A 20,035-nucleotide genomic window follows, 5' to 3' on the forward strand; every position below is an offset into this window, starting at 1 on the left:
GTCTAACGATATTTTTTTTTAAGGTATTGGGAGGAAAACAAATATTTAGCATAATTACTAACTGAAGGTAGACAGGCCCAGACAAATGTTATTACATTCCTTCTTTATCAAATGAAATGTTTGAGACACTTAGAAAAACTACTTTTCTGATAATCATCTCACCTAGCTTTAATCACTATCAGAGAAATACTTGGCATTTCCGGTGGACAGACAGATGCTCTGTAAAATCCACAATCTGGAGTAAGCAGCAATGGATTTCAGAGCTTGGCAGAGTAGAAAGGCAAGAATAAGGAAACTTTGCTTTTCTTCAGGGCCTGGACTTATGTCAAATCTTTACTTTCAATTGCTGGGCAATTTCAAGATCACATTCATCAGTGATTGCTTTTCAGAAGATTAAAATAAGTTATGGCAAATGTTTCAGGAGTAGGTAGAACAATACGAATGTGTGTTTCATTTTAGAATATCAGCAATGCCTGATTTGGGCACATCTGAGATACGGTTGACTGCTGTTGTTGTTAAGTGCCACTGAGTCAGTTCTGACTCATAGCAACCCTGTATGTGGTTTCCGAGGAGCAGCTCGTGAGTTTTAACCACTGATCCTGTGGCTCAAACCAACCTTGTGGTTCGGCGCTCATCCTACAGCACCATACCAGGACTCCGATGGATGACTTATGGGCTAGTACTCTACCCCATCCCCCAATAGTCAGATCTTCTCAAACTGGACTGTGTGATCTGTTATCTGTTAGTTCTATGTTATCTCACTTTGTGATCTCCTACTACACACCTCCATCCACAGACACACACATAAATCTATCCTAGAAAGATCACATACCTCCAGCTCCCAAATCTCCTCCTAGTCAGCATAGGGTTGTGGATGCCAAGTGCTCTCAGTTGAACCTATTCTGGACTGATGTAACATGTATATGTAAGGGCAGATGATTACGTATTTCATCACTACCCTGAAGTCTACGTCATTGCCAATAATATAAAATTTGTACTTTAGACTTCTTTCTTAATTACCATTACCATTAGTAAGATCATTTATCTGTGGAAATATACTTTAATTTTGAAAATAAATAAAGCCTACTTGAAGATTTGAATGACAGGAATAGATGTTAATAATTTGGGATAGATTTTATTTTCATTAATTTAATTGGATTGGAGTAACAGAGAATCAAAGTTAAAAAAAAATTGTTAAATTTCAAGTCGCAATGCTATATACTACCAGAACTATATGCTGTTGTTGGTAGGTGTCATAAAGTTGATTCAAACTCATAGTGACCCTCATTACAATAGAAGGAAACACTGCCCAGTCCTGTGCCATCCTTACAGTCTCTGCTGTGTTTCAGTCCATTGTTTCAGCCATTTTGTCAATCTATCGCATCAAGAGTCTTCCTCTTTTTCACTTTACCAAGCATGATGTTCTTTCCAGGGACTGGTCCTTCCTGATACCATGTCCAAAGTATGTGAGATGAAGTCTTGCTATACTGACTTTAAAGGAGCATTCTGGCTACACTTCTTCCAAGACAGATTTGCTTGCTCATCTGGCACTCTATAGAATATTTGATATTCCTTGCCAACACCATAATGCAAATGCAAAATACCAAATTATATATATTTTGAAAAAAAATAATCATCCATTATAATAACCTGGCAGAAAGAAAACAGCAATGAGTTTGTAGACTTAAGAGCTGGAAAGCATGCAGTGAGATTATTTGTCTTTTAAGCAGCCAGAAAGTATGATTACTTTCCTTAAAAAGGGGCTTCCAAAATTCAATATGCAGTTCCCTATGAAAAGCCAAAAGAGTAGTGAAATGTCACAGTTATGAGAGGATAAAATTAATAACACCCAACACCCAAAGCTGGAATGACATCAACCTCTGAGAAAATGCTTACTGTCAAATTCTACACCAGGACTTCAAGTCCATTTATTTCTAAGATCAGAAGGTAGCTTCATGAGGTCACAAAGTTGAACAGAAAACACTATTATAATTTTCCCTCACCTTTGAAGCAATGATTTTCTACTGCATCCAACAAAAAGGCAGTAGATTCTCTGTTGAAAACATGGTTTACAGTTTTCAATAGGCCCTCCGCATTTCCAAAGTCAATCTCTCCCTTTTATCTGGAACCACTTGCTAAACAATTGCTTGAATAGTCTCCCCTCCCTCCCATGAGCATTTTATATATGTTTGCAGCAAATTTAAGATTTTAACAGCTTTAGCAATTCCATCTAAATAAAAACAAATTCAGAGCTCCTCTAACTGGTTTAAAAAAATAATAAAACAGCTAAACATGCAAATTAAAAACCAATCTCTATACCCAAGTGGTAAAGAAACAACAGTGCTTCGTAAATATGAGAAACATTACTCCACATAAATGTTGCCCATAAGAGTTAATACAATATTTGGGATATTACTCAGAGCATAATGATCCTTGTTCTTTACATTCTGACACTTAGAAATCAGAAAGACTGAGTAATAAATCTAAGCCAATCATGACCAGGGCCTTCCTTTACTTTCTTTTTTTCATTTATTGTGAATTTCATGAAAGTTTATAGACAAGATTATCAATTTTACATTCAACAAGTCATGTGCTTTGTTGTCTTGTTTCATCTCAATGAATGCAATTCCTTCCATGCAACAACAGATGTCCCACTTCCTCCCGTGGTTACCCATGTACAAATATCCTCTTTAAAAATCGTATGTATTTGTGGGATATACATCCATTCAGCCTGTGTCTCTGTCCATGTATTTGTGCACAGAACACTATGTTCCAATGTTGCATATATATATATCACTATTTATCTCTATCCCTTTTGGCCCTTGCATACCTTCCTGTATCTTTACCTGTCTTCATCATTCTTTTGCCAACTACCCGCTTCTTATATACTGCTCTTTCCCTTCTTGTATATTATCCTCCACATGAGCAGAGTTAAGGAGCTCTGTTAGCATAGTGGTTGCGAACCGGGCTGCTAATCTCATGGTCAGCAGTTCGAAACTACCAGCTGTTCCGTGGAAGAAAGATGAGGCTTTCTGCTCCAGTAAACAATTACAGCCTTAGAAACCCTATGCAGGGTCGCTATGAGCCACGGCACCTAAAACAACATCAGCAGAGTTAACATGTGTCTGCCCTCTAGCCAGTGAATTACCCTCCATTCCCTCCCACACCTGGTAACCATCAGAGAATGTTTCTTTTACCATGAAAAATTTTTCATGAGTTTTACAATAGTGGTTTTATATAATACTTGCTCTTTTTGATTGATTTCTTTCTCTCAGCATAATGTCCTCCAGGTTCATCCATGTTATGAGATATTTTGCAGATTCATGAAGATTATTCTTCAAAGTTACATAGTATTCCATTGTGTGTATGTACCAAAGTTTGTTTATCCACTGTATCATTAATGGACATTGAGACTGTCTCCATCTTTTCTCTATTGTGAAAAGTGCTGCGATGAATATCGTTGTGCATATATCTACTTGTATCCTCGCTCTTATATCTTGTGGATATATACCAACTAGAGGGATTGTGAGATCATATAGTAACTTATATATCCAACTTTGTGAGGAAGCGTCACACTATTATACCCAGTGGTTGAACCATTTTACAATCCCACCAGCAATGTAGGAGGGTCCCAGTTTCTCCACACCCTTGCCAGTATTTGTTGGTTTCTGATTTTTTGAACTTTGCTATTAATACTGGTGTGAGATTGCATCTCATTGTTGGTTTTGCAACTCTCTAATGGCTTATGATCTTGAACATTTCTTCCTATGTTTATTGGATGCCTGAATATCTTCTGTGGTGAAATGTCTGAAATGTCTGTCCTTTTCCTGTGCCCATTCTTTAATTGGGTTGTTTGTCTTTTTCTTGTAAAGGTGTTGTACTTTTCTATAAATTGTAGCGATTGGTTCCTTGTCTGATATGTAGTTCTTCCCCATCTAATGTGTTATGGCCCTTTGTCAAAGTTTGGTTGACTGTATGTGAATGGACTTACTTCTGGGTTCTCAGTTCTTTTCCATTGAGATATATATATATATATATATCTCTTTCATTGTACCAGCACCAGGCTGTTTGATCTTTGTGGTTCTGTAGTAAATTTTAAGATCAGGGAGTAAGAGACTTCCAACTTTGTTCTTCTTCCCAAGCCATGCTTTGCTTATCTGAGGTCTCTTTCCTTTCCATATAAAGTTAGCGATATTTTTTTTTTTTTCTATCTCTTTAAGAATGATGTTGGAATCTGGATTGGTATTGCATTATATGTCTAGATTGCTTTGGGTAGTGTTGACATTTTCATTATGTCTTCCTATTCATGAGCATGGTATATTCTTACATTTTTGTAAGTATCTTCTGATTTCCTGTAGCAGTAGTTTGTAGTTTTCTTTGTATAGATCTCTTATTTCACAGGTTACATTTATCTCATCTTTTGGGTCTTTCTATTGGAAAAAAAATTATTATAGTTTAATGCCTTCAGGAAATAAAATGGTCTCTCATTTTATTTTAATCTTTAAACTGAATTTGAAATTGAATACATCTTGTTCAGTAGGTCAGTTTTTGCCAACAGACTATCCTAGACTTTAAATGATTTCTAATTAATGTTACAGTAATTTGAAACTGAAAACACTACCTCCCTATGGAATTCTCTAAGTGTTAAGTATAACTCTATCTTAAAAAAAAAAAAAAAAATGTTTAATCACAGATCTGACTACTTTTCAATTTCCCTAGTTCAAGCCAACATGTTCTCTCATGTGGATTAAAACAATGATCTCTTCAGTGGTCTTCCTGCTTCCACTTTTGCCCTTTGAATGATAGCTAGAATCAGTATGTTTTTCTTCTCCTTTATCCTTCTAGTGGCTTCCAAATGAATTTAGAAATGTTACCAAGACCTGTAAACTATAGTTCCTGCTTCTCTTGGTAGCCTCAACTCTTTCTCTTCCTCTCTTTCCTCCAGAATGTGGTCACAAAGCCACATGTGTACTCCTTGAACGTGCCACAATCTTTGTTATTTCTCAGCCCTTTGCCTGAACTTTACTTTCCACTTTTATTTAATTAGCTGAATTATTTATCTTCTTGGTTCCCACTTAAATGTTACCTTCCAAGAGAGTTCTTCACAAACTAGTCTTTTAAAGGAACACCTTCCACTTCCGCTCTGTCTTCATTATCTACTCTCTATCATCAAACTCTATGAATTTCTTTTGTAGTTTTTCTTTCAGTCTTTACTAGTCTCATTTATTAATGTGCTTATGAGCTGCAGGAGGAAGCTTATTCAGCTCATGTTCCTAGTCTGGCTGAATGACCGAATGAACAAATGAAAAAATTGGAAGAAAAAAGATTACTAAAAGGAAATTTCCTAATATTCTTATTGTTGTCAGTTGCCATCCAGACAGCTTAGACTTATGTCAACTCCACGGTGTTTTAAACTTACTTACCACTCCTCAGAAACCCTTTACAGGTTCTCTATGAGTTGAAACTGACTCGACAGCATTTAACAGCAACAACAGCAATGTGCTGCTATAGTCAGGGACCCTTAAGTCAGTTCAGACTCATAGGGACCCTATGCACAACTGGACAAAACACTGCCGGGTTCTATACCATCCTCACAAGTGTTACATTTGAGCCCACTGTTGCTGCCACTGTGTCAACTGATCTTGTTAACGGTCTTCCTTTTCTTTGCTAACTCTCCACTTCTTTTGGGACTGGTCCTTACTGACCCCATGTCCAAAGTATGAGAGACAAAGTCTCACCATCCTTCCTTCTAAGGAGCATTCTAGCTGTATTTCTTCCAAAATGGATTTTTTGTTACTATGGAAGCCTGTGGTACTTTCAGGATTCTTTATCAACATCATAATTCAAACGTATCAATTCTTCTCTGGTCTTCCTTATTCACTGTCTAAGTTTCACAAGCATACATAGCAATTGAAGCTACATGCAAGACTTGGGTCAGGTGCACTTTAGTCCTTTGAGTGACATCTTTGCTCTTAAAGAGGTCTTTTGCAGCAGATTTGCCCAATGCAGCACCTCATCTAATTTCTTGACTGCTGCTTACATGAGCATTGACTTGCTTCTGGATCCAAACAAAATGAAGTTTTTGTCAACTTCAGTCTTTTCTGTTTATCATAATGTTATTTATTGGTCCCCTTGTGAGGATTTTCATTTTCTTTACATTGAGATACAATCCATACTGAAGGCTGTAGTCTTTGATCTTCATCAGTTAGTATTTCAAGTGCTCTTAGCTTCCAGCAAACAAGGTTGTATCATCTGCATACTGCAGGTTGTTAATGAGTCTTCCTCCAATCCTGATGCCACATTTCTCTTCATATAATCCAGCTTCTCAGGATACAGAATGAATAAGTACAGTGAAAGGGTAATAGACCTGGTGAACATGTTTCCTGAATTTAAACTATTCCATATTGCCTTGTTCTGTTGTTGCTATTAAATGCTGACAAGTCAATTCCAACCCATAGTGACCCTGTATAGAGTTTCCAAGGAGCAGTTGGTGAGCTTGAACTGCTGACCTTGCAGTTCAAATGGCTTTGCAGTCTTGTGTATTAACCCACAACGCCTCACCAGGACTCTGTCAGTATCCCCATATAAAACAGAACAAAATCTTGCCCAGTCCTCATCTTCAAAAACCTGGTATGCTAGAGTCCGTTGTTGCCTCCATTTTATATTTTGAGTGTCTTCCAACCTAAGGGGCTCATCCTTCAGCACTATATTGGATAAAATTCTATTGTGATTCATAGCGTTTCATTGACTAAATTTTACAGTTAGATCACTGGGCCTTTCTTCCTAGTACTACTCTGCAAGCTCTATTGAAATCTGTCCACCATGGGTGACCCCAATCGTATTGGAGAGACTGGTAACATAGCTACCAGCATCATCGCAACATACAAGCCACCATGCTGCAACTAAATCACAGATGACTGGTGGTATCAAGCCTACATAATATATAAAATCTTGGCCATTTTACTACCTCTTTCTTAGTATGTTCTATTAGCATGATCTATGAATTGCAAGTCTTTTACTTTCAACATTTTGGCTCCAAAACCCAACGAAAAAAAAGGCAAACCTGTTGCTGTCAACCGTTGAGTTGCTTCCAACTCCAGGTGTTCTAACTCCTGCCCACTGCTGTGTGCTAGAGGACAACTGCTTCACTTAGTTTTCTTTGCTGCATTTATAGAAGCAGATCACCAGGATTTTTTCCCATGGTGTCACAAGGTAGATTCAAACCTTGAACTTTAGGGTTACCAACCAATTATAAACTACTTGTACCATCAGGAAGCTCATTCATCACCAATATTTTTGGATTCTTGTATCTAACTATTACAACATGTATTCTTATATTCATGTTCCAATGGTAACTCCAATTATCCTAGTCAATACTCTCATTCTTTTTGCACACTACACTGTAAATTACTGCAATAGTCTCCTAATTGATCTTACAACTGCCCATCTCCACTGATTCCCTCACTGGCAGATCCATCTCCTAATATCACTGTAACCTGTCACTTTACTGTCCAAAAATCCATGTTCTATCTCATTAAGTTGTTGCAATGTGCTGTTGAGTCAGTTTCGACTCACCGCAACCCTATATAGGGTTTCCAAAGAGCGGTTGGTGAGCTTTAACTGTCGACCTTGTGGCTCAAGGCGACTTTGCAGTCCAGCGCATTAACCCATAGGACTCATTATGGTGGTTGGTTGTTATGTGCCGTGGAGTCTGTTCCGACTCACAGCAACCCTGTATAGGGTTTCATAGGCTGCCAATCTTTACGGGAACAGAAAGCCTCATTTTCTCCCATGGAACTACTATAGTTTCGAACTGCTGAACATAAGATTAGTAGCCCGAATCGTAACCACTATACTACCAGAGCTCCTTAGGGCTCATTATGTCATCGTCATTAAGTGCCATCGAGTCGGTTCTGACCCATTAGCGACTCTGTATAGGGTTTCTGAGGAGCAGCTGGTGAGTTTGAACCACCAAACTTGTAGTTCAAACAACTTTGCAGTCTGGCGCATTACCCCACAGCGCCACACCAGGACTCAATATGGTACCGATAAAATCCTTAAAAGTAAAATTACACTAAAGTATACTCTTCGCATTTAAATCAGTCAGTAATATTTCTAACTACTCACTTAAATAATTCCTCTGGTCTAATCAAATACTTTTCTAGTTCCCAAATAAATCAAGCTCATTTATCTCTGTATTCTGCCTAAGCCATGCCACATACACACTGAAAGGCTTTTTATCACTCCTCCGCTACTGACCATCAACCTAAACCAGTATTTTCTTTTTTTAATGTATATTTCAAATTTCAGCTTCTCCAATTGAGCCGTTCCTCCCTTCATAGTTCCCTAGAGCATGAGACTTCCTTCTGCCAGTCTTCAGTTAATTTCACTTGTGTAAATCCTGTCTCCTAAATTTGATTGCAAACAGGGTGTGTGTACTTACTTGCTTTATCTCCCTAGCAGTTGTCAGAAGTAGCATTGGTCCAACAGGAATCACTTAGTTTGACTAGATTTACAAGGTCATGAGGCTGAATGCCCTTAAACACAAACAGCTGTGTAGACAGCTCAAAGTTTCTCAACAGGCCATTCTGTCTCTTATCCCTTGCTTTCCACACATGTACTGTTAATGCCTGTTGTTGTTGTTAAGTGCCTTCGAGTCGGTTCTGACCCATAGCGACCCTTTACAGGGTTTCCGAGGCTGTAAATCTTTACGGGAGCAGAAAGCCTCATCTTTTAATGCCTGGGACACTCCTTTTCTACCTTCATTCACCCGCTAAATTCCTAACTCTCTTTCCAATACCAACTGGGGCAGCACCTGCTAAGAAGGTATTCCTTGCCCCTTCCTCACCCACCCACCTACTTCGGTGTCTATGTTAAGTGTCCCTCCTATTATTTCCCTTTTAATATTCTTACCTCATAGTGTGTGGCACACTGTGTTACAAATGGCTGCTTGTCCATTAGTTTCCCTGACGGGTCTGTGAGCAACTTAGGGTCAAGGTATATAACTCTTGTCATTACAATACCAGATATATTGTTGTTATTGTTGTCACTAGGTGCTGTTGAGTTAGTTCTTACTCATAGCCACCCTGTGTAGGGTTTCTTAGAGCAGCTGGTGGGTTTGAACTGTGGACCTTGAGGTTAGCAGTCCAGAGCTTATCCAATAAAGCCACACCAGGGCCCAGCAGATTTATGTTGTTGTTTTCACATGCTGTCAAGTTGATTCCAGCTCATAGTGACCCTGTATTATAGGGTTTCCAAGGAGCAGCTGATGGATTTGAACCACTCACCTTGTTGTTTGCAATCCAGTACTTATCCTAACGCACCACACGAGGAGTCAGGTATATCTATAGTGTTTTATTATTTGGTGAATAAATTAGTGAGCAAACAAAAAGATTTAGTAATTCAACCTGCTGAAAGAGCTAAGAATTTAGTATGAGGGTGAGTCAAATATCATCTGCACTCCCATTATATTAAAACACTCATCCATGTCCATGGCTGATGACAACATTGAGCGTGCATGTGAAATGATTCTGTTGAATAGATAAGTGACAGTAGTTTATGTGGCAAATCACTTGCAAATCAGTCATGGCTCTGTCTATGAAATAATCCACGACAGACTTGGGTTTCAAAGAGTTCGTGCAAGATAGGTATCAAAACAACTCACGAGAGAGCATAAAAAGAAGAATTTGTATATCTGAAAACAAAATTTGGACCTATGAAGGAGGGTAAAAGTTTCTTTTAAAACATCACTACTGGGGACAAAACATGGATTCATCACTACGAACTTGAGAGCAAATGACTGAGTATGGAATGGCAACATCTTCAATCCCTAACCAAGAAAAAGCTCAAAAGTCAACCGTCAGCTGGAAAATTGATACTTACAGTTTTCTGGGATTCTCAAGGGCCACTATTGGAATACTATCGGGAAAAAGGTTCAACAATCAACAGGGCTCATTACAGTGAAATGCTCACTGAAGAACTGAAGCCTAAACTTCAGAGGACTGCTATCCAAGGGCACTGTGATCTTCTATGACAATGCATGTACCCACACCTCTGCCCACACTATTGACACTGCAAAAACTTCACTTTGAGGTCTTAAAGCACGCTCCCTGTAGTCCTAATATTACTCCATCAAACTTTCAACTGTTTGGTCCCCTGAAAGCAGCCCTTCAAGGATGAAGATTCACCTGTGACAAGGAAGTGAAGACAACAGTGCATTTGTGGCTCACAGCTTAGCCGAAAACCTTTTTTAATAAAGGAATACAAAAGCTTGTTGAAAGATGGACACCGTATTTTGAAAAGCAAGGAGATTATATTTTAAAAAATGATGTATTTTTCTTTTCTAAAAGTTGATTAAAATAATTCCTACAGTCAGAGTATGCATAACTTTTGTCTCATCCTTTTATCACAGGTATCAATCTAGGGTCAGACTTGACTCGATGGCATTGGTTTTTGTTTGTTTGTTTTTATTAATTTCTAATAAACCATAGTTCATGCCATTTAGAATGTTTATTTATTTTTAATTATATATTTGTATTAAGCACCAATAGCATAGTGGTTATGAGTTGAGTTGCTAGCGAGAAGGTCAGCAGTTTGAAACTACCAGTGATTCCACAGAAGAAAGATGAGGCTTTCTGTTCCCATAAAGATTTACAGCCTCTGAAACACTATACAGGGTCGCTGTGAGTAGAACCGACTCCACGACACACCACCACCACCATGTGCCAGACACTGAGAAAATAGCAAAACCTCAAACCTAATTAAATGTGCATCTTTCTAGGAGAGGCAAGAGATGGACTTTGCTCTGGCTGATTTCTGCTCAGAGTTCTGAGTAGAAGACCTATAAAATATTCCTGACATCAAATGATGCTGGCTTGAATCAGAATGCTGGCAGTTTGAACAGTGCACAGTAGTTAAATTCTGGATAGATTTTAAAGGCAGAGCCAGCAGGATTGGCTGATAGATTAGTGGTGATGGTTGTGTGCTGCTGAGTCGGTTCTGAGTCACAGCTAACTTGTATAAGATTTTCAAGGCTGTAGATCTTTACAGGGGCAGAAAGCCTCATCTGTCTCTGATGGAGCAGCTGGTAGATTCAAATTGCTGACCTTGAAGTTTGAAACCGAACTACACTACCAGAGTTCCTTGGCTGATGGACTACAAGGTAGGTATTCTAGAGAAAGGCAATGGTCAAGGATGGGTTTCAGTTTGTGCAAATGGAGAATGGAATTTGGGAAGGGTATGCAGAATATGATCTGGGGAAGACAGGGTAGGTAGGTCCATGAAAAGATTCTCTGACATTAGGCCTTACATTTTAATATTATGGATATTTTGTCTAACCACATTTACCTTGGGACTATTTCCAATGAATGTAAAGGTCATTTTGGCTTCATAGACGAATCTATAAAACTGAATAGAAAAACTGTGAACAAATGCAACCAGTCCAGCTCCGTGAAGCACTGCCTGTACCAGACACCCTATAAAAGCCACTGCAATTATTTTTCCAAAACTCTCTCAAGTTCTATTTTTAAATGACTAATGTACTGCAGCTAGTGCTGGAACTTTCAATTTCTGATTGCTAAGAACCACTTCAAAGCTCCCACAATTATTATTAGTAGTAATATTAATAACTATACTCTGTGATTTATAGAACAATGATTTAGATGTCAGATAAACATTTATGAAAGAGACTAAATATTCTACTCTGTCCCAAGCCATGATCTAGTCCAGAGTAAGGACAAGGCTTTGGAATAGGAGTCAAAGACCACAGAGTAAAAAGTATGTGGGTGACCCAGAATGGCTTAATCCACCTTAGGTTAAAGTCAGAGATGTAACAGTAAGAGATTTGAGCTTTCAGGCAGCTACCTAAGCAACCTAAATTATCAGCTACTGTGCTTAATGGCTATAATTTGGGGCAAAGCTGGTAATAATGGTTTAGTTTTTTTTCCTGTATATGTCTGCAAAACTTACTGAATTGGGGGATTCAAAAAAAAAAAATGAGACTGTTTATAAACATACGATGCAATGGTAAGTCTGTATAATGACTGAGTCTCTTGCAAAATAATTTAGTGGTGGTCATGATGAGTTATAACTTTTACTTTTGAGTTTTCATTGGACAGAAACAAGCCATTTTCACTCAGTCTGTGAGCTTTTTTTTCCGTTCCAGACTCTAAGTAGTTTACATAATAAATAGTTATTTCCATAGTAGAAATGGCCAAGATGTCTAAGCCCCAAAGTTAACCTGTCATTATGGTTAGAAATCAAGGTTGCCATTCTTCCAAATTTTCACAGCCACACAATTTTTGACCTCACTGATGGAAATATAAGAGTAAACATAGTTCCTTGACCTCTTAACTGAGACAAAATCAACAAACCAAGGTATTTCAATGGCAAGTGACCCAGTGCAAAGAAGCACTACAGCAAAATCATATAATGATAGGACACGACAAATTCCTTCCACAAGAAGAATTTCAATTGCTATTCCTTCTGTAAATGGTCCATCTCTCTTATTCAGGACTTTGATATACAGTACTGATGTGAAACTATACATTTTATAAGGTTAAAGATTAAAGAATAAAATGTTAAACTTTACAACCGTAATTTATTAGTGTTTATTAGTCCCATAACCAGAAATTAACCCCATGAAAGCAAATCTCATGCCGAGCTTATCTGGAGAAGAAGACCCTTTTGCACAAATCTTTCTGACACCTGAAATACCTTCTTAACAGTGATGAGCTGATTCCCTTCCCTTTCTTAAAAGGATTGCTTTAAACTCACTGCCTTTCATGGAACTGGGCATCTGTGTTGTTGGTGGTGATGATGCCAGATGCTGTAAAGTCAACTTTGACTCATAGTGACCACATATTACAAAGTATAACTGCCCCATAGCGTATTCTAGCGTAGTGGTTACGAATCAGGCTGTTAATCTCAGGGTCAGCAGTTCAAACCTACCGGCTGTTCTATGGGAGAAAGAGGAGGTTTTCTGCTCCCATAAAGATTTACAGCCTCGGAAACCTTGTACAAGGTCGCTATGAGTCGGAACCGACTCCACGGCACATAACAACAATCTATATAGTAGCAGATTGCCAGCTCTTTCTCCCTCAGATTTGCTGGGTGGGTTTGAACTTCCAACCTTTTACTTAGCAGCCAAGTACTAGCAGTCTGCACTACCATGCACCAGCAGGCCTCCTTAGTACAGTTATATGTGTCTTCCCAATCCACACAGCACAGCAAGTGGCCTTCAACTACGGGCATAAATTTATATCCTCTGGCGCGTTTGTGAGCACTGAATGACTAACTGATAGAACAGAGGACATCTACTCATACCCATTCTGCTGCCTAGAAGATGCTGAGTTAAGTATAAAGAAGAGACTATGTTCCATTGCTGTTAGTGTTGTTGTGTGTTACTGAACTAACTCCAATTCACAGTGACCCTATCAAACAGTGTAGAACTGCCCAATAGGGTTTCCAAGACTGCAATCTTTACAGAAGCAGACTGTCACATCTCTTTCCCACTAAGCGTCTGATACGTTCAAGTCGCCAACACTTTACTTTGGTAAGCAACCAAGAGCTTAACCATTGTCCAAGATGCCATGTGTCCCACTAGTGATCCTCTTTAATTTTATAGCAAATGATATGATTAAAAGACAAGACAAAAAGGGCTAAGTTTTTATTCCTTCTTTTCATCCTCACATTCCAGTGTTAATATTTTTATGTATTTGTACTAGAAAAATAAAGTGTTCAAAAAAGGGAAGTCCTGAAATAATCATGGTAGACAAGCATATAAAACTAGGCACAGTCTGCTGAAATGTATAGTTATTATTTACAAATTGCAAAAGGTGAGATCAAATAAAAATGTCATGAAAGGAATATTAAAATTGTACTCAAGCCCTTTCTTGGTTATCCTTACAAAGACGCAACAAAATTTAAATCCCCCCAAAAGCATTTTAATTGACGTTCCTGTCATTAATCAAGTAACTCAATCACACTGTTCCAGAGTTTCATATACAGTTTAAATTTGATTAAGTATTCTGTAACAATAAGAAATTCATTTCCATCATTCCTTTGTTCAAACCTTTAAAAAGCCCACTTCAAAATCAACTTACTAAAATCTAGTTTTCTAGCTTAAGTAGACCGTTTTGATCAACTGTTAAAAAAAAAAAAATCAAATCAATGAATTTTAGCTCACAAATTTTACCAAAATAAAAACAAAATAAGTTGTCTCCTACCTATGGTTGTAATAACTGTGCCAGCAAAGAAGAAGGAACTTCCCAAATCCCAGTGACTGATTTGATTGGAGGTGTTTCCTAAAGGTATAATCCCTGCATTTATTGCTGCCACTATTTGCTGCAAGTTTAAAAAGAAATTTATCAGTATGCATGAATCACACGGAAACATTAAACAGCATTTATTCCACCCCAGAAACCACTGACAAGGCAGAGAGAATTGGTTCCAAAGTTTAGCTTTTTCATTTTAAGGATACAATACAGATTCCAATTTGATACCAAAGAATTGAGTAAACTAATTACAAGAAAATTATATTTTATATCAATGAATGGATCCACATAAAGCTTACAGTACTGTACTAATATGCATTCATATCATCATCTGCTAACATATTGACTGATCTATTTGAATTAACAAGTAAATATACAATTACTCTCTAGTTAGCACCACGAAGTTAAATCTCACATAACAAACTACATTTACTCACATAAAAACAGTAACTTCACTAAAAAAAAAAAAAAAAAAAAACACAACTATTTTGGAAGTATTAATCATTTCAAGTTTTAAACAAATGCATCCAAACTAGAGTTTTCTCTAACTGTAAAGATCACATATCAATAAAGTCTACTTTAATGGACTAGGGTGATAAAAAATAATTCAGTATCAAGGTTAAGTCAGTCCATTTAGATTATTAGGTTCTCTACTGTAGTTCTTAATATATTCTATGATGCTGAGGATATCATAAGACCTCTAGAGGACAATCAGTTAATAATATGCATCTAGGAACCACCAGGATCTGGAGGCTGCCGTAGATGGTCTGGGAAATAGACAGAAAGATAACATTATAATATTTTCTTTGAGGAATATACACTTTTACCAAGGGGATTAGATCATCAGACTTTGGCTGGGTAGAGGGAGGTTGGGAAACACAAAACACACAAAAATAATATGTTACAGGGGGAGGATATGTGTACAAAAGAAGAGAGATACAGACTGTAGGGAAAGATATTCTTAACAGAATTTTCAAAATCTTTTATGACATTCAAGTTTTGTTATTGGAAGTAACTTCATTTGATAGATAAGGAAATTAAAGCTCAAGAGGTAAAGTGCTTCCTTGGCAAGTGGTGAATAACTACACTCTGAAAGTGGAGGCACTACCCAAGGAAGTTTCTGTCAAGTGGAAAGACAGACAATCCTGAGTTGAAAATCACATAAAAATCTCATTTCAAAACTATTATGTTTGTTTTGACCTATAAATTAAATCTTCAGTATCTGTGTGTAAAGCTCATTGAATTGCATAGATTTTTATTTACATTATTTATTTACATTGTAAAAACAGGAAAATACAGACAGGCTTTATTATGACAACTCAATTGTGTCTTCTAAAATATATATTGTAATCCTAGATACCTGTGACTATATTCCCATTGGACAATGATTCTTCTTTCTTATGTTAATGAGACAGTGCTAGTGAAAGGTGTGGTTTCCGTCCATCTCTGTTGTGCTAGAAAAGGAGTAGCTTAAGCAAGGAAGCAAAGAAGCAAAGATGGAGGAAGGCACACGCCATACCACATGAAGATCACCACAAGGACAAGAATACAAGCTGAAAAGACAAGGACCTTTCCCCAGAACCAAGAGAGAAAAAAGGCCCTCCACTAAAGTCAATGCCCAAAATTCTGATGTCCAGCCTCTTAATTGTGAAAAAATCAATTTGTTTGTTAAAGCCATCCACTTGTGGAATTTCTTTTACAACTGCATCAGATAACAAATGCAGCATAATTGATGTTGTTGTTATGTGACATGGAGTCGATTCCGACTCACAGCGACCCTACACAGGGTTTCCGAGGCTGTAAATCTTTATGGGAGCAGACCGCCTCATCTTTCTCCCACAGAACCGCTGGTAGTTTTGAACTGCTGACCTTGAGGCTTGCAGCCTGATTCGTAACCACTACGCTACCAGAGAATTTCTATAAATCTAAAATACAGAGATACTTAGTTATGGCAGTAAGGTATCTACTCCTGGAATTTTGTTGTATTTTTTACATATCAATGAAATTCATGCAATGTTGTAGACTCTATTGTTACATAATATGTGTACTTTTTCCTTGTCATCACAGTATTTATTTAAGTATTGCCTTATATTTAAGTTGCTGTTGTTAAATGCTGTCGAGCTGATTCCAACCCATAGCAACCCTGTATAGGGTTTCCATGGAGCAGCTGGTGAGCTTGAACTGCTAACCTTGCAGTTAAAACTGCTTTGCAATCTGGCACATTAACCCACAGCACCACAACCAGGACTCCTATGTCATTATAAATGGGTCTTACTATGAAGTACTGTTTGTTTGTTTCCCATTTCTGATTATTTCATCTGGAGAGACTGCTAAAAATAAAATCACCCCATTAAAAATGATACATATTTTAAATCACTCACTGTAAAGTAGCAAATAGCTATCCAAGAGAGTGATTATCAATTTATAATTGCTCCACTCCCAATAACTGACAAACACTTAGCAATAATATTACCTATAATACTTTAAGCATTTCCGGTTTACTGACATACATTGTTTACATTTTTATATCCCTTATTGTTAATGAGGGTGAGCACCTGCCGTCTATTAAATACACATGAATCCTCATATACACACATATGCACAGTACATACTGAAACTAATTTTGAGATAAATAAATCTATGTATCTGACTCTTAACATAAACTAAACTACCAAGTAAGGCAGTTATCTGCTCATTATACATCTTTAACATTTTGTTCTTTGCCATTGTTGCTGCTGTTAATTGCTGTCAAGTTGGTTTTGACTCATAGTGACCCTGTATAATGTTTCTAAAGAGAGGTGCACGGATTTCAACTACCAAATTTGTAGTTAGCAGTCCAGTGCTTATCATACAGCACCACACTAGGACTCCAAGCTGCCACTTAATTAGGTTTTACAGAAAGTTTCATTTCAATGGATTTAATATATTTCCATTGGTGGAAAATATGTAAACTCTATAAATTAATTCAAAAAAATGAACACCATTCTAATAGTCACACTTTCCATGAAGGAATATGGTATGAATCTCCATTTGTTGAGTCCTCTTTAATAATCCAAAGTACCATATATATAGTTCATATAGGTCTATAAGGTTATCTCAAATAATGTATTTCTCCCATTTAAAATTATATCTGATTATGATTGCAGTCTTTGTCAAAGACTTAATTTTTCTCAGATCAGCCATCAATACTCATGGGAGCAGCAGTCAAGTAATCAAATGCTGTACTGTGTTAAGCAGAGCTACCGCACAAGACCTCTTTAAAGTGTTCAAGAGCAAGGATGTCAGTTTGAGGACTAAAGTTCACCTGATCCAAGCCATGGCATTTCAATAACCTCACATGCATGTGAAAATTGGACAATAAATAAAGAAGACTATAGCAGAATTGATACATTTGATACATTATACTGTTGGAGAAGCATATTAAAAATAGCATGGACTGGCAAAAGAAAACACAAATCTGTGTTGGAAGAAGTACAGCCAGAATACTCCTTAGAAGCCAGAATGGCCAGACTCATCTCTCATACTTCAGACACATTATCAGGGGGGACCATTCCTTGGAGAAGGGCATCATGGTTTGTACAGTGGAGGGTTAGCAATAAAGAGGAAGACCTCCAATGAGATGGATTGGCACAGGGGCAGCAGCAGTGGGCTCAAGTGTAACAGTGATTGTGAGGTTGGCACAGGGCTGGGCAGTGTTTCATGCTATTATGTATAAGGTCACTATGAGTCAGTACTGACTCAATGACACCTAACAACAACAACATTATTGTGATATAAACAAATGTATATTCTATTAGCTGTATCAGCTACTCTTAAACTTTTGATTTCAAAATCTGTATGCCCTTAAAAATTATTGAAGACCTCAAAGAACTTCTGTTTATGTAGATTGTAACTAGTGATATTTACTATATTTTTAAGAATTTATGATAATTGTAATCACTGATTAAATCATGTAAAACTAAATATAAACACATTGTATTTTAACACAAATCAGCTACTTTCATGAAAAAATAATTACATTTTACAAAACAAATATTTAGTGAGAAGAGAGGTTTTTTTTTTATATGTCTATAAATCTCTTTACTATCTGGCTTAATAGAAAACATTTAGATTCTTATATATACTTGTACATTCAATCTGGTGCAATACCCTACCATGTAGCCTCTGGAAAACTCCAGTGCATACTCATTAGACAATTAGAGTCAGAATCAACTCAATGGCACTCAATAATAAAAATTGTTAATAAGATGGCTTTGACCTAATCAAATCTCTAGGAAATGTGGTCTCAAAAACCACATTTTGAGAAACATTTCTGTATACTGAGCTATTACAATTTATATTGTTTTGTTTTATGTTGTTTTTCACCTGAGAAATCAAGGTAAGCAAAGTTATAACAAAATGGTGATGTTTTATTGCCACATCTCCCAATAACTATGCTTTATTACTTTTTATCTCACATTACATTGGATCGTATTCCCATATTCTTAAAGCAATGTTAAATATAACTAATGGCAGCCAATATCTTTATTTTTGTCACAAAAAATTCTCAATCATTTCAGCATTTTATCATTAAGTACATTGAATGCTTGCCAGAAAAAAAAAAAAAAGCAGAAAAAAAACATTTAATCAAATAAAATATGAGAACCAGCAAATGGAAAGATAAAACAATTTTAAGAAACTAAAAGTGTAAAAACATATTTGGAAATTTTTTTAGTAGCAATTAACATGCAAGTGATGTAATAAGTAAAACAAATATACAGTTATTGATTCTCAGTCATTCTAGTGAATTCATAGGCTATGTAGCTAAAAAAAAAAAAAAATCAATGCTACATAAATCTGAAAAACCCTTATAATAAGTTACACTAGGAGGATCAACTTCACAGTTAATTAATATGGAGACAACACATTTAACCATATACACACAAATTTAGGCACAAACCCAGAAATCTCTAGCTCTATAACCCACAGGAAAAATTAACAGGTCCAATTAAAATCACAAGAGAGATTCAGACAGATTATAACTGCATCCAATGTATACTTTTAAATTTCTGCAAACATTTCTTCAAGACATCCATTTATTCAAAAGTCATTTACCAAGTACCTATGGTGCTAGACTATAGGGAGATAGCAGCAGAGTAAAAACGTGAGTGACATAGAAGGGTAAAGATAAGACACATCTTTAGACTCAATCCCGTTAAGTTATATAATTTTTATTGATTAAAAGCAATCTACTGACTCGGGTGGCGCTTCCCTGACCGGGCAGCACAGATACACGGGCTCGGGAGAAAGTAGGGGGCGGTATCACAAACTGGGGCCCCGCCTAGTAGACAGACAACTTTTGGGCAAACATAAAACATTAGGCTGCAACTTTATGAACTTGTTTTTTTTGAAGGATCAAACTATTGAGGAGTTACAAGCATTTTAAACTTCCACCCGCCTGCTCCAGGCTCCTACCCGGACGCAGCCCCGCCCACTGCAGAACTTAGCAGGGCTTGAGCAGACCCATTCAAAGGGCAGACGCTCTCAGAGAGGTAGCGGGACCACAGGAACCAACATCATCCATCCCAGGGGGGTCCTCATCGCCACATTAGGCATTACCAGCGTGTATATAGGACAAATTGGGGGGCTCAAGGCACAGGAAGACAAAGAGAGGCATTTTAGACGTCATCAAAAACAGTCCCCATCTGCCTGCAAGCACCAAGCCCATCCCCCACTTCTTCGGCCTAGGCCAGCCCTCTGTCCAGCCTCCTAGCCTTAGGCCC

The 20,035-nt window shown here is 37.3% G+C and overlaps 1 protein-coding gene across 3 annotated transcripts in view; it reads right to left on the reverse strand.

Moving 5' to 3' along the window:
* KCNK2 (potassium channel, subfamily K, member 2) overlaps positions 1-20,035 on the reverse strand; it is a 373,030-nt gene that overhangs the window by 155,810 nt on the left and 197,185 nt on the right. For all 3 annotated transcript variants that reach the window (XM_006834004.1, XM_006834006.1, XM_006834005.1), the window contains exon 3: positions 14,226-14,343. In XM_006834004.1, coding sequence (XP_006834067.1) covers positions 14,226-14,343 — 118 coding nt within the window. The remainder of the gene's footprint in view (positions 1-14,225; positions 14,344-20,035) is intronic.

Source organism: Chrysochloris asiatica, unplaced genomic scaffold (assembly GCF_000296735.1).
Source record: "Chrysochloris asiatica unplaced genomic scaffold, ChrAsi1.0 scaffold00009, whole genome shotgun sequence".
In the NCBI taxonomy this organism is placed as follows: domain Eukaryota; kingdom Metazoa; phylum Chordata; class Mammalia; order Afrosoricida; family Chrysochloridae; genus Chrysochloris; species Chrysochloris asiatica.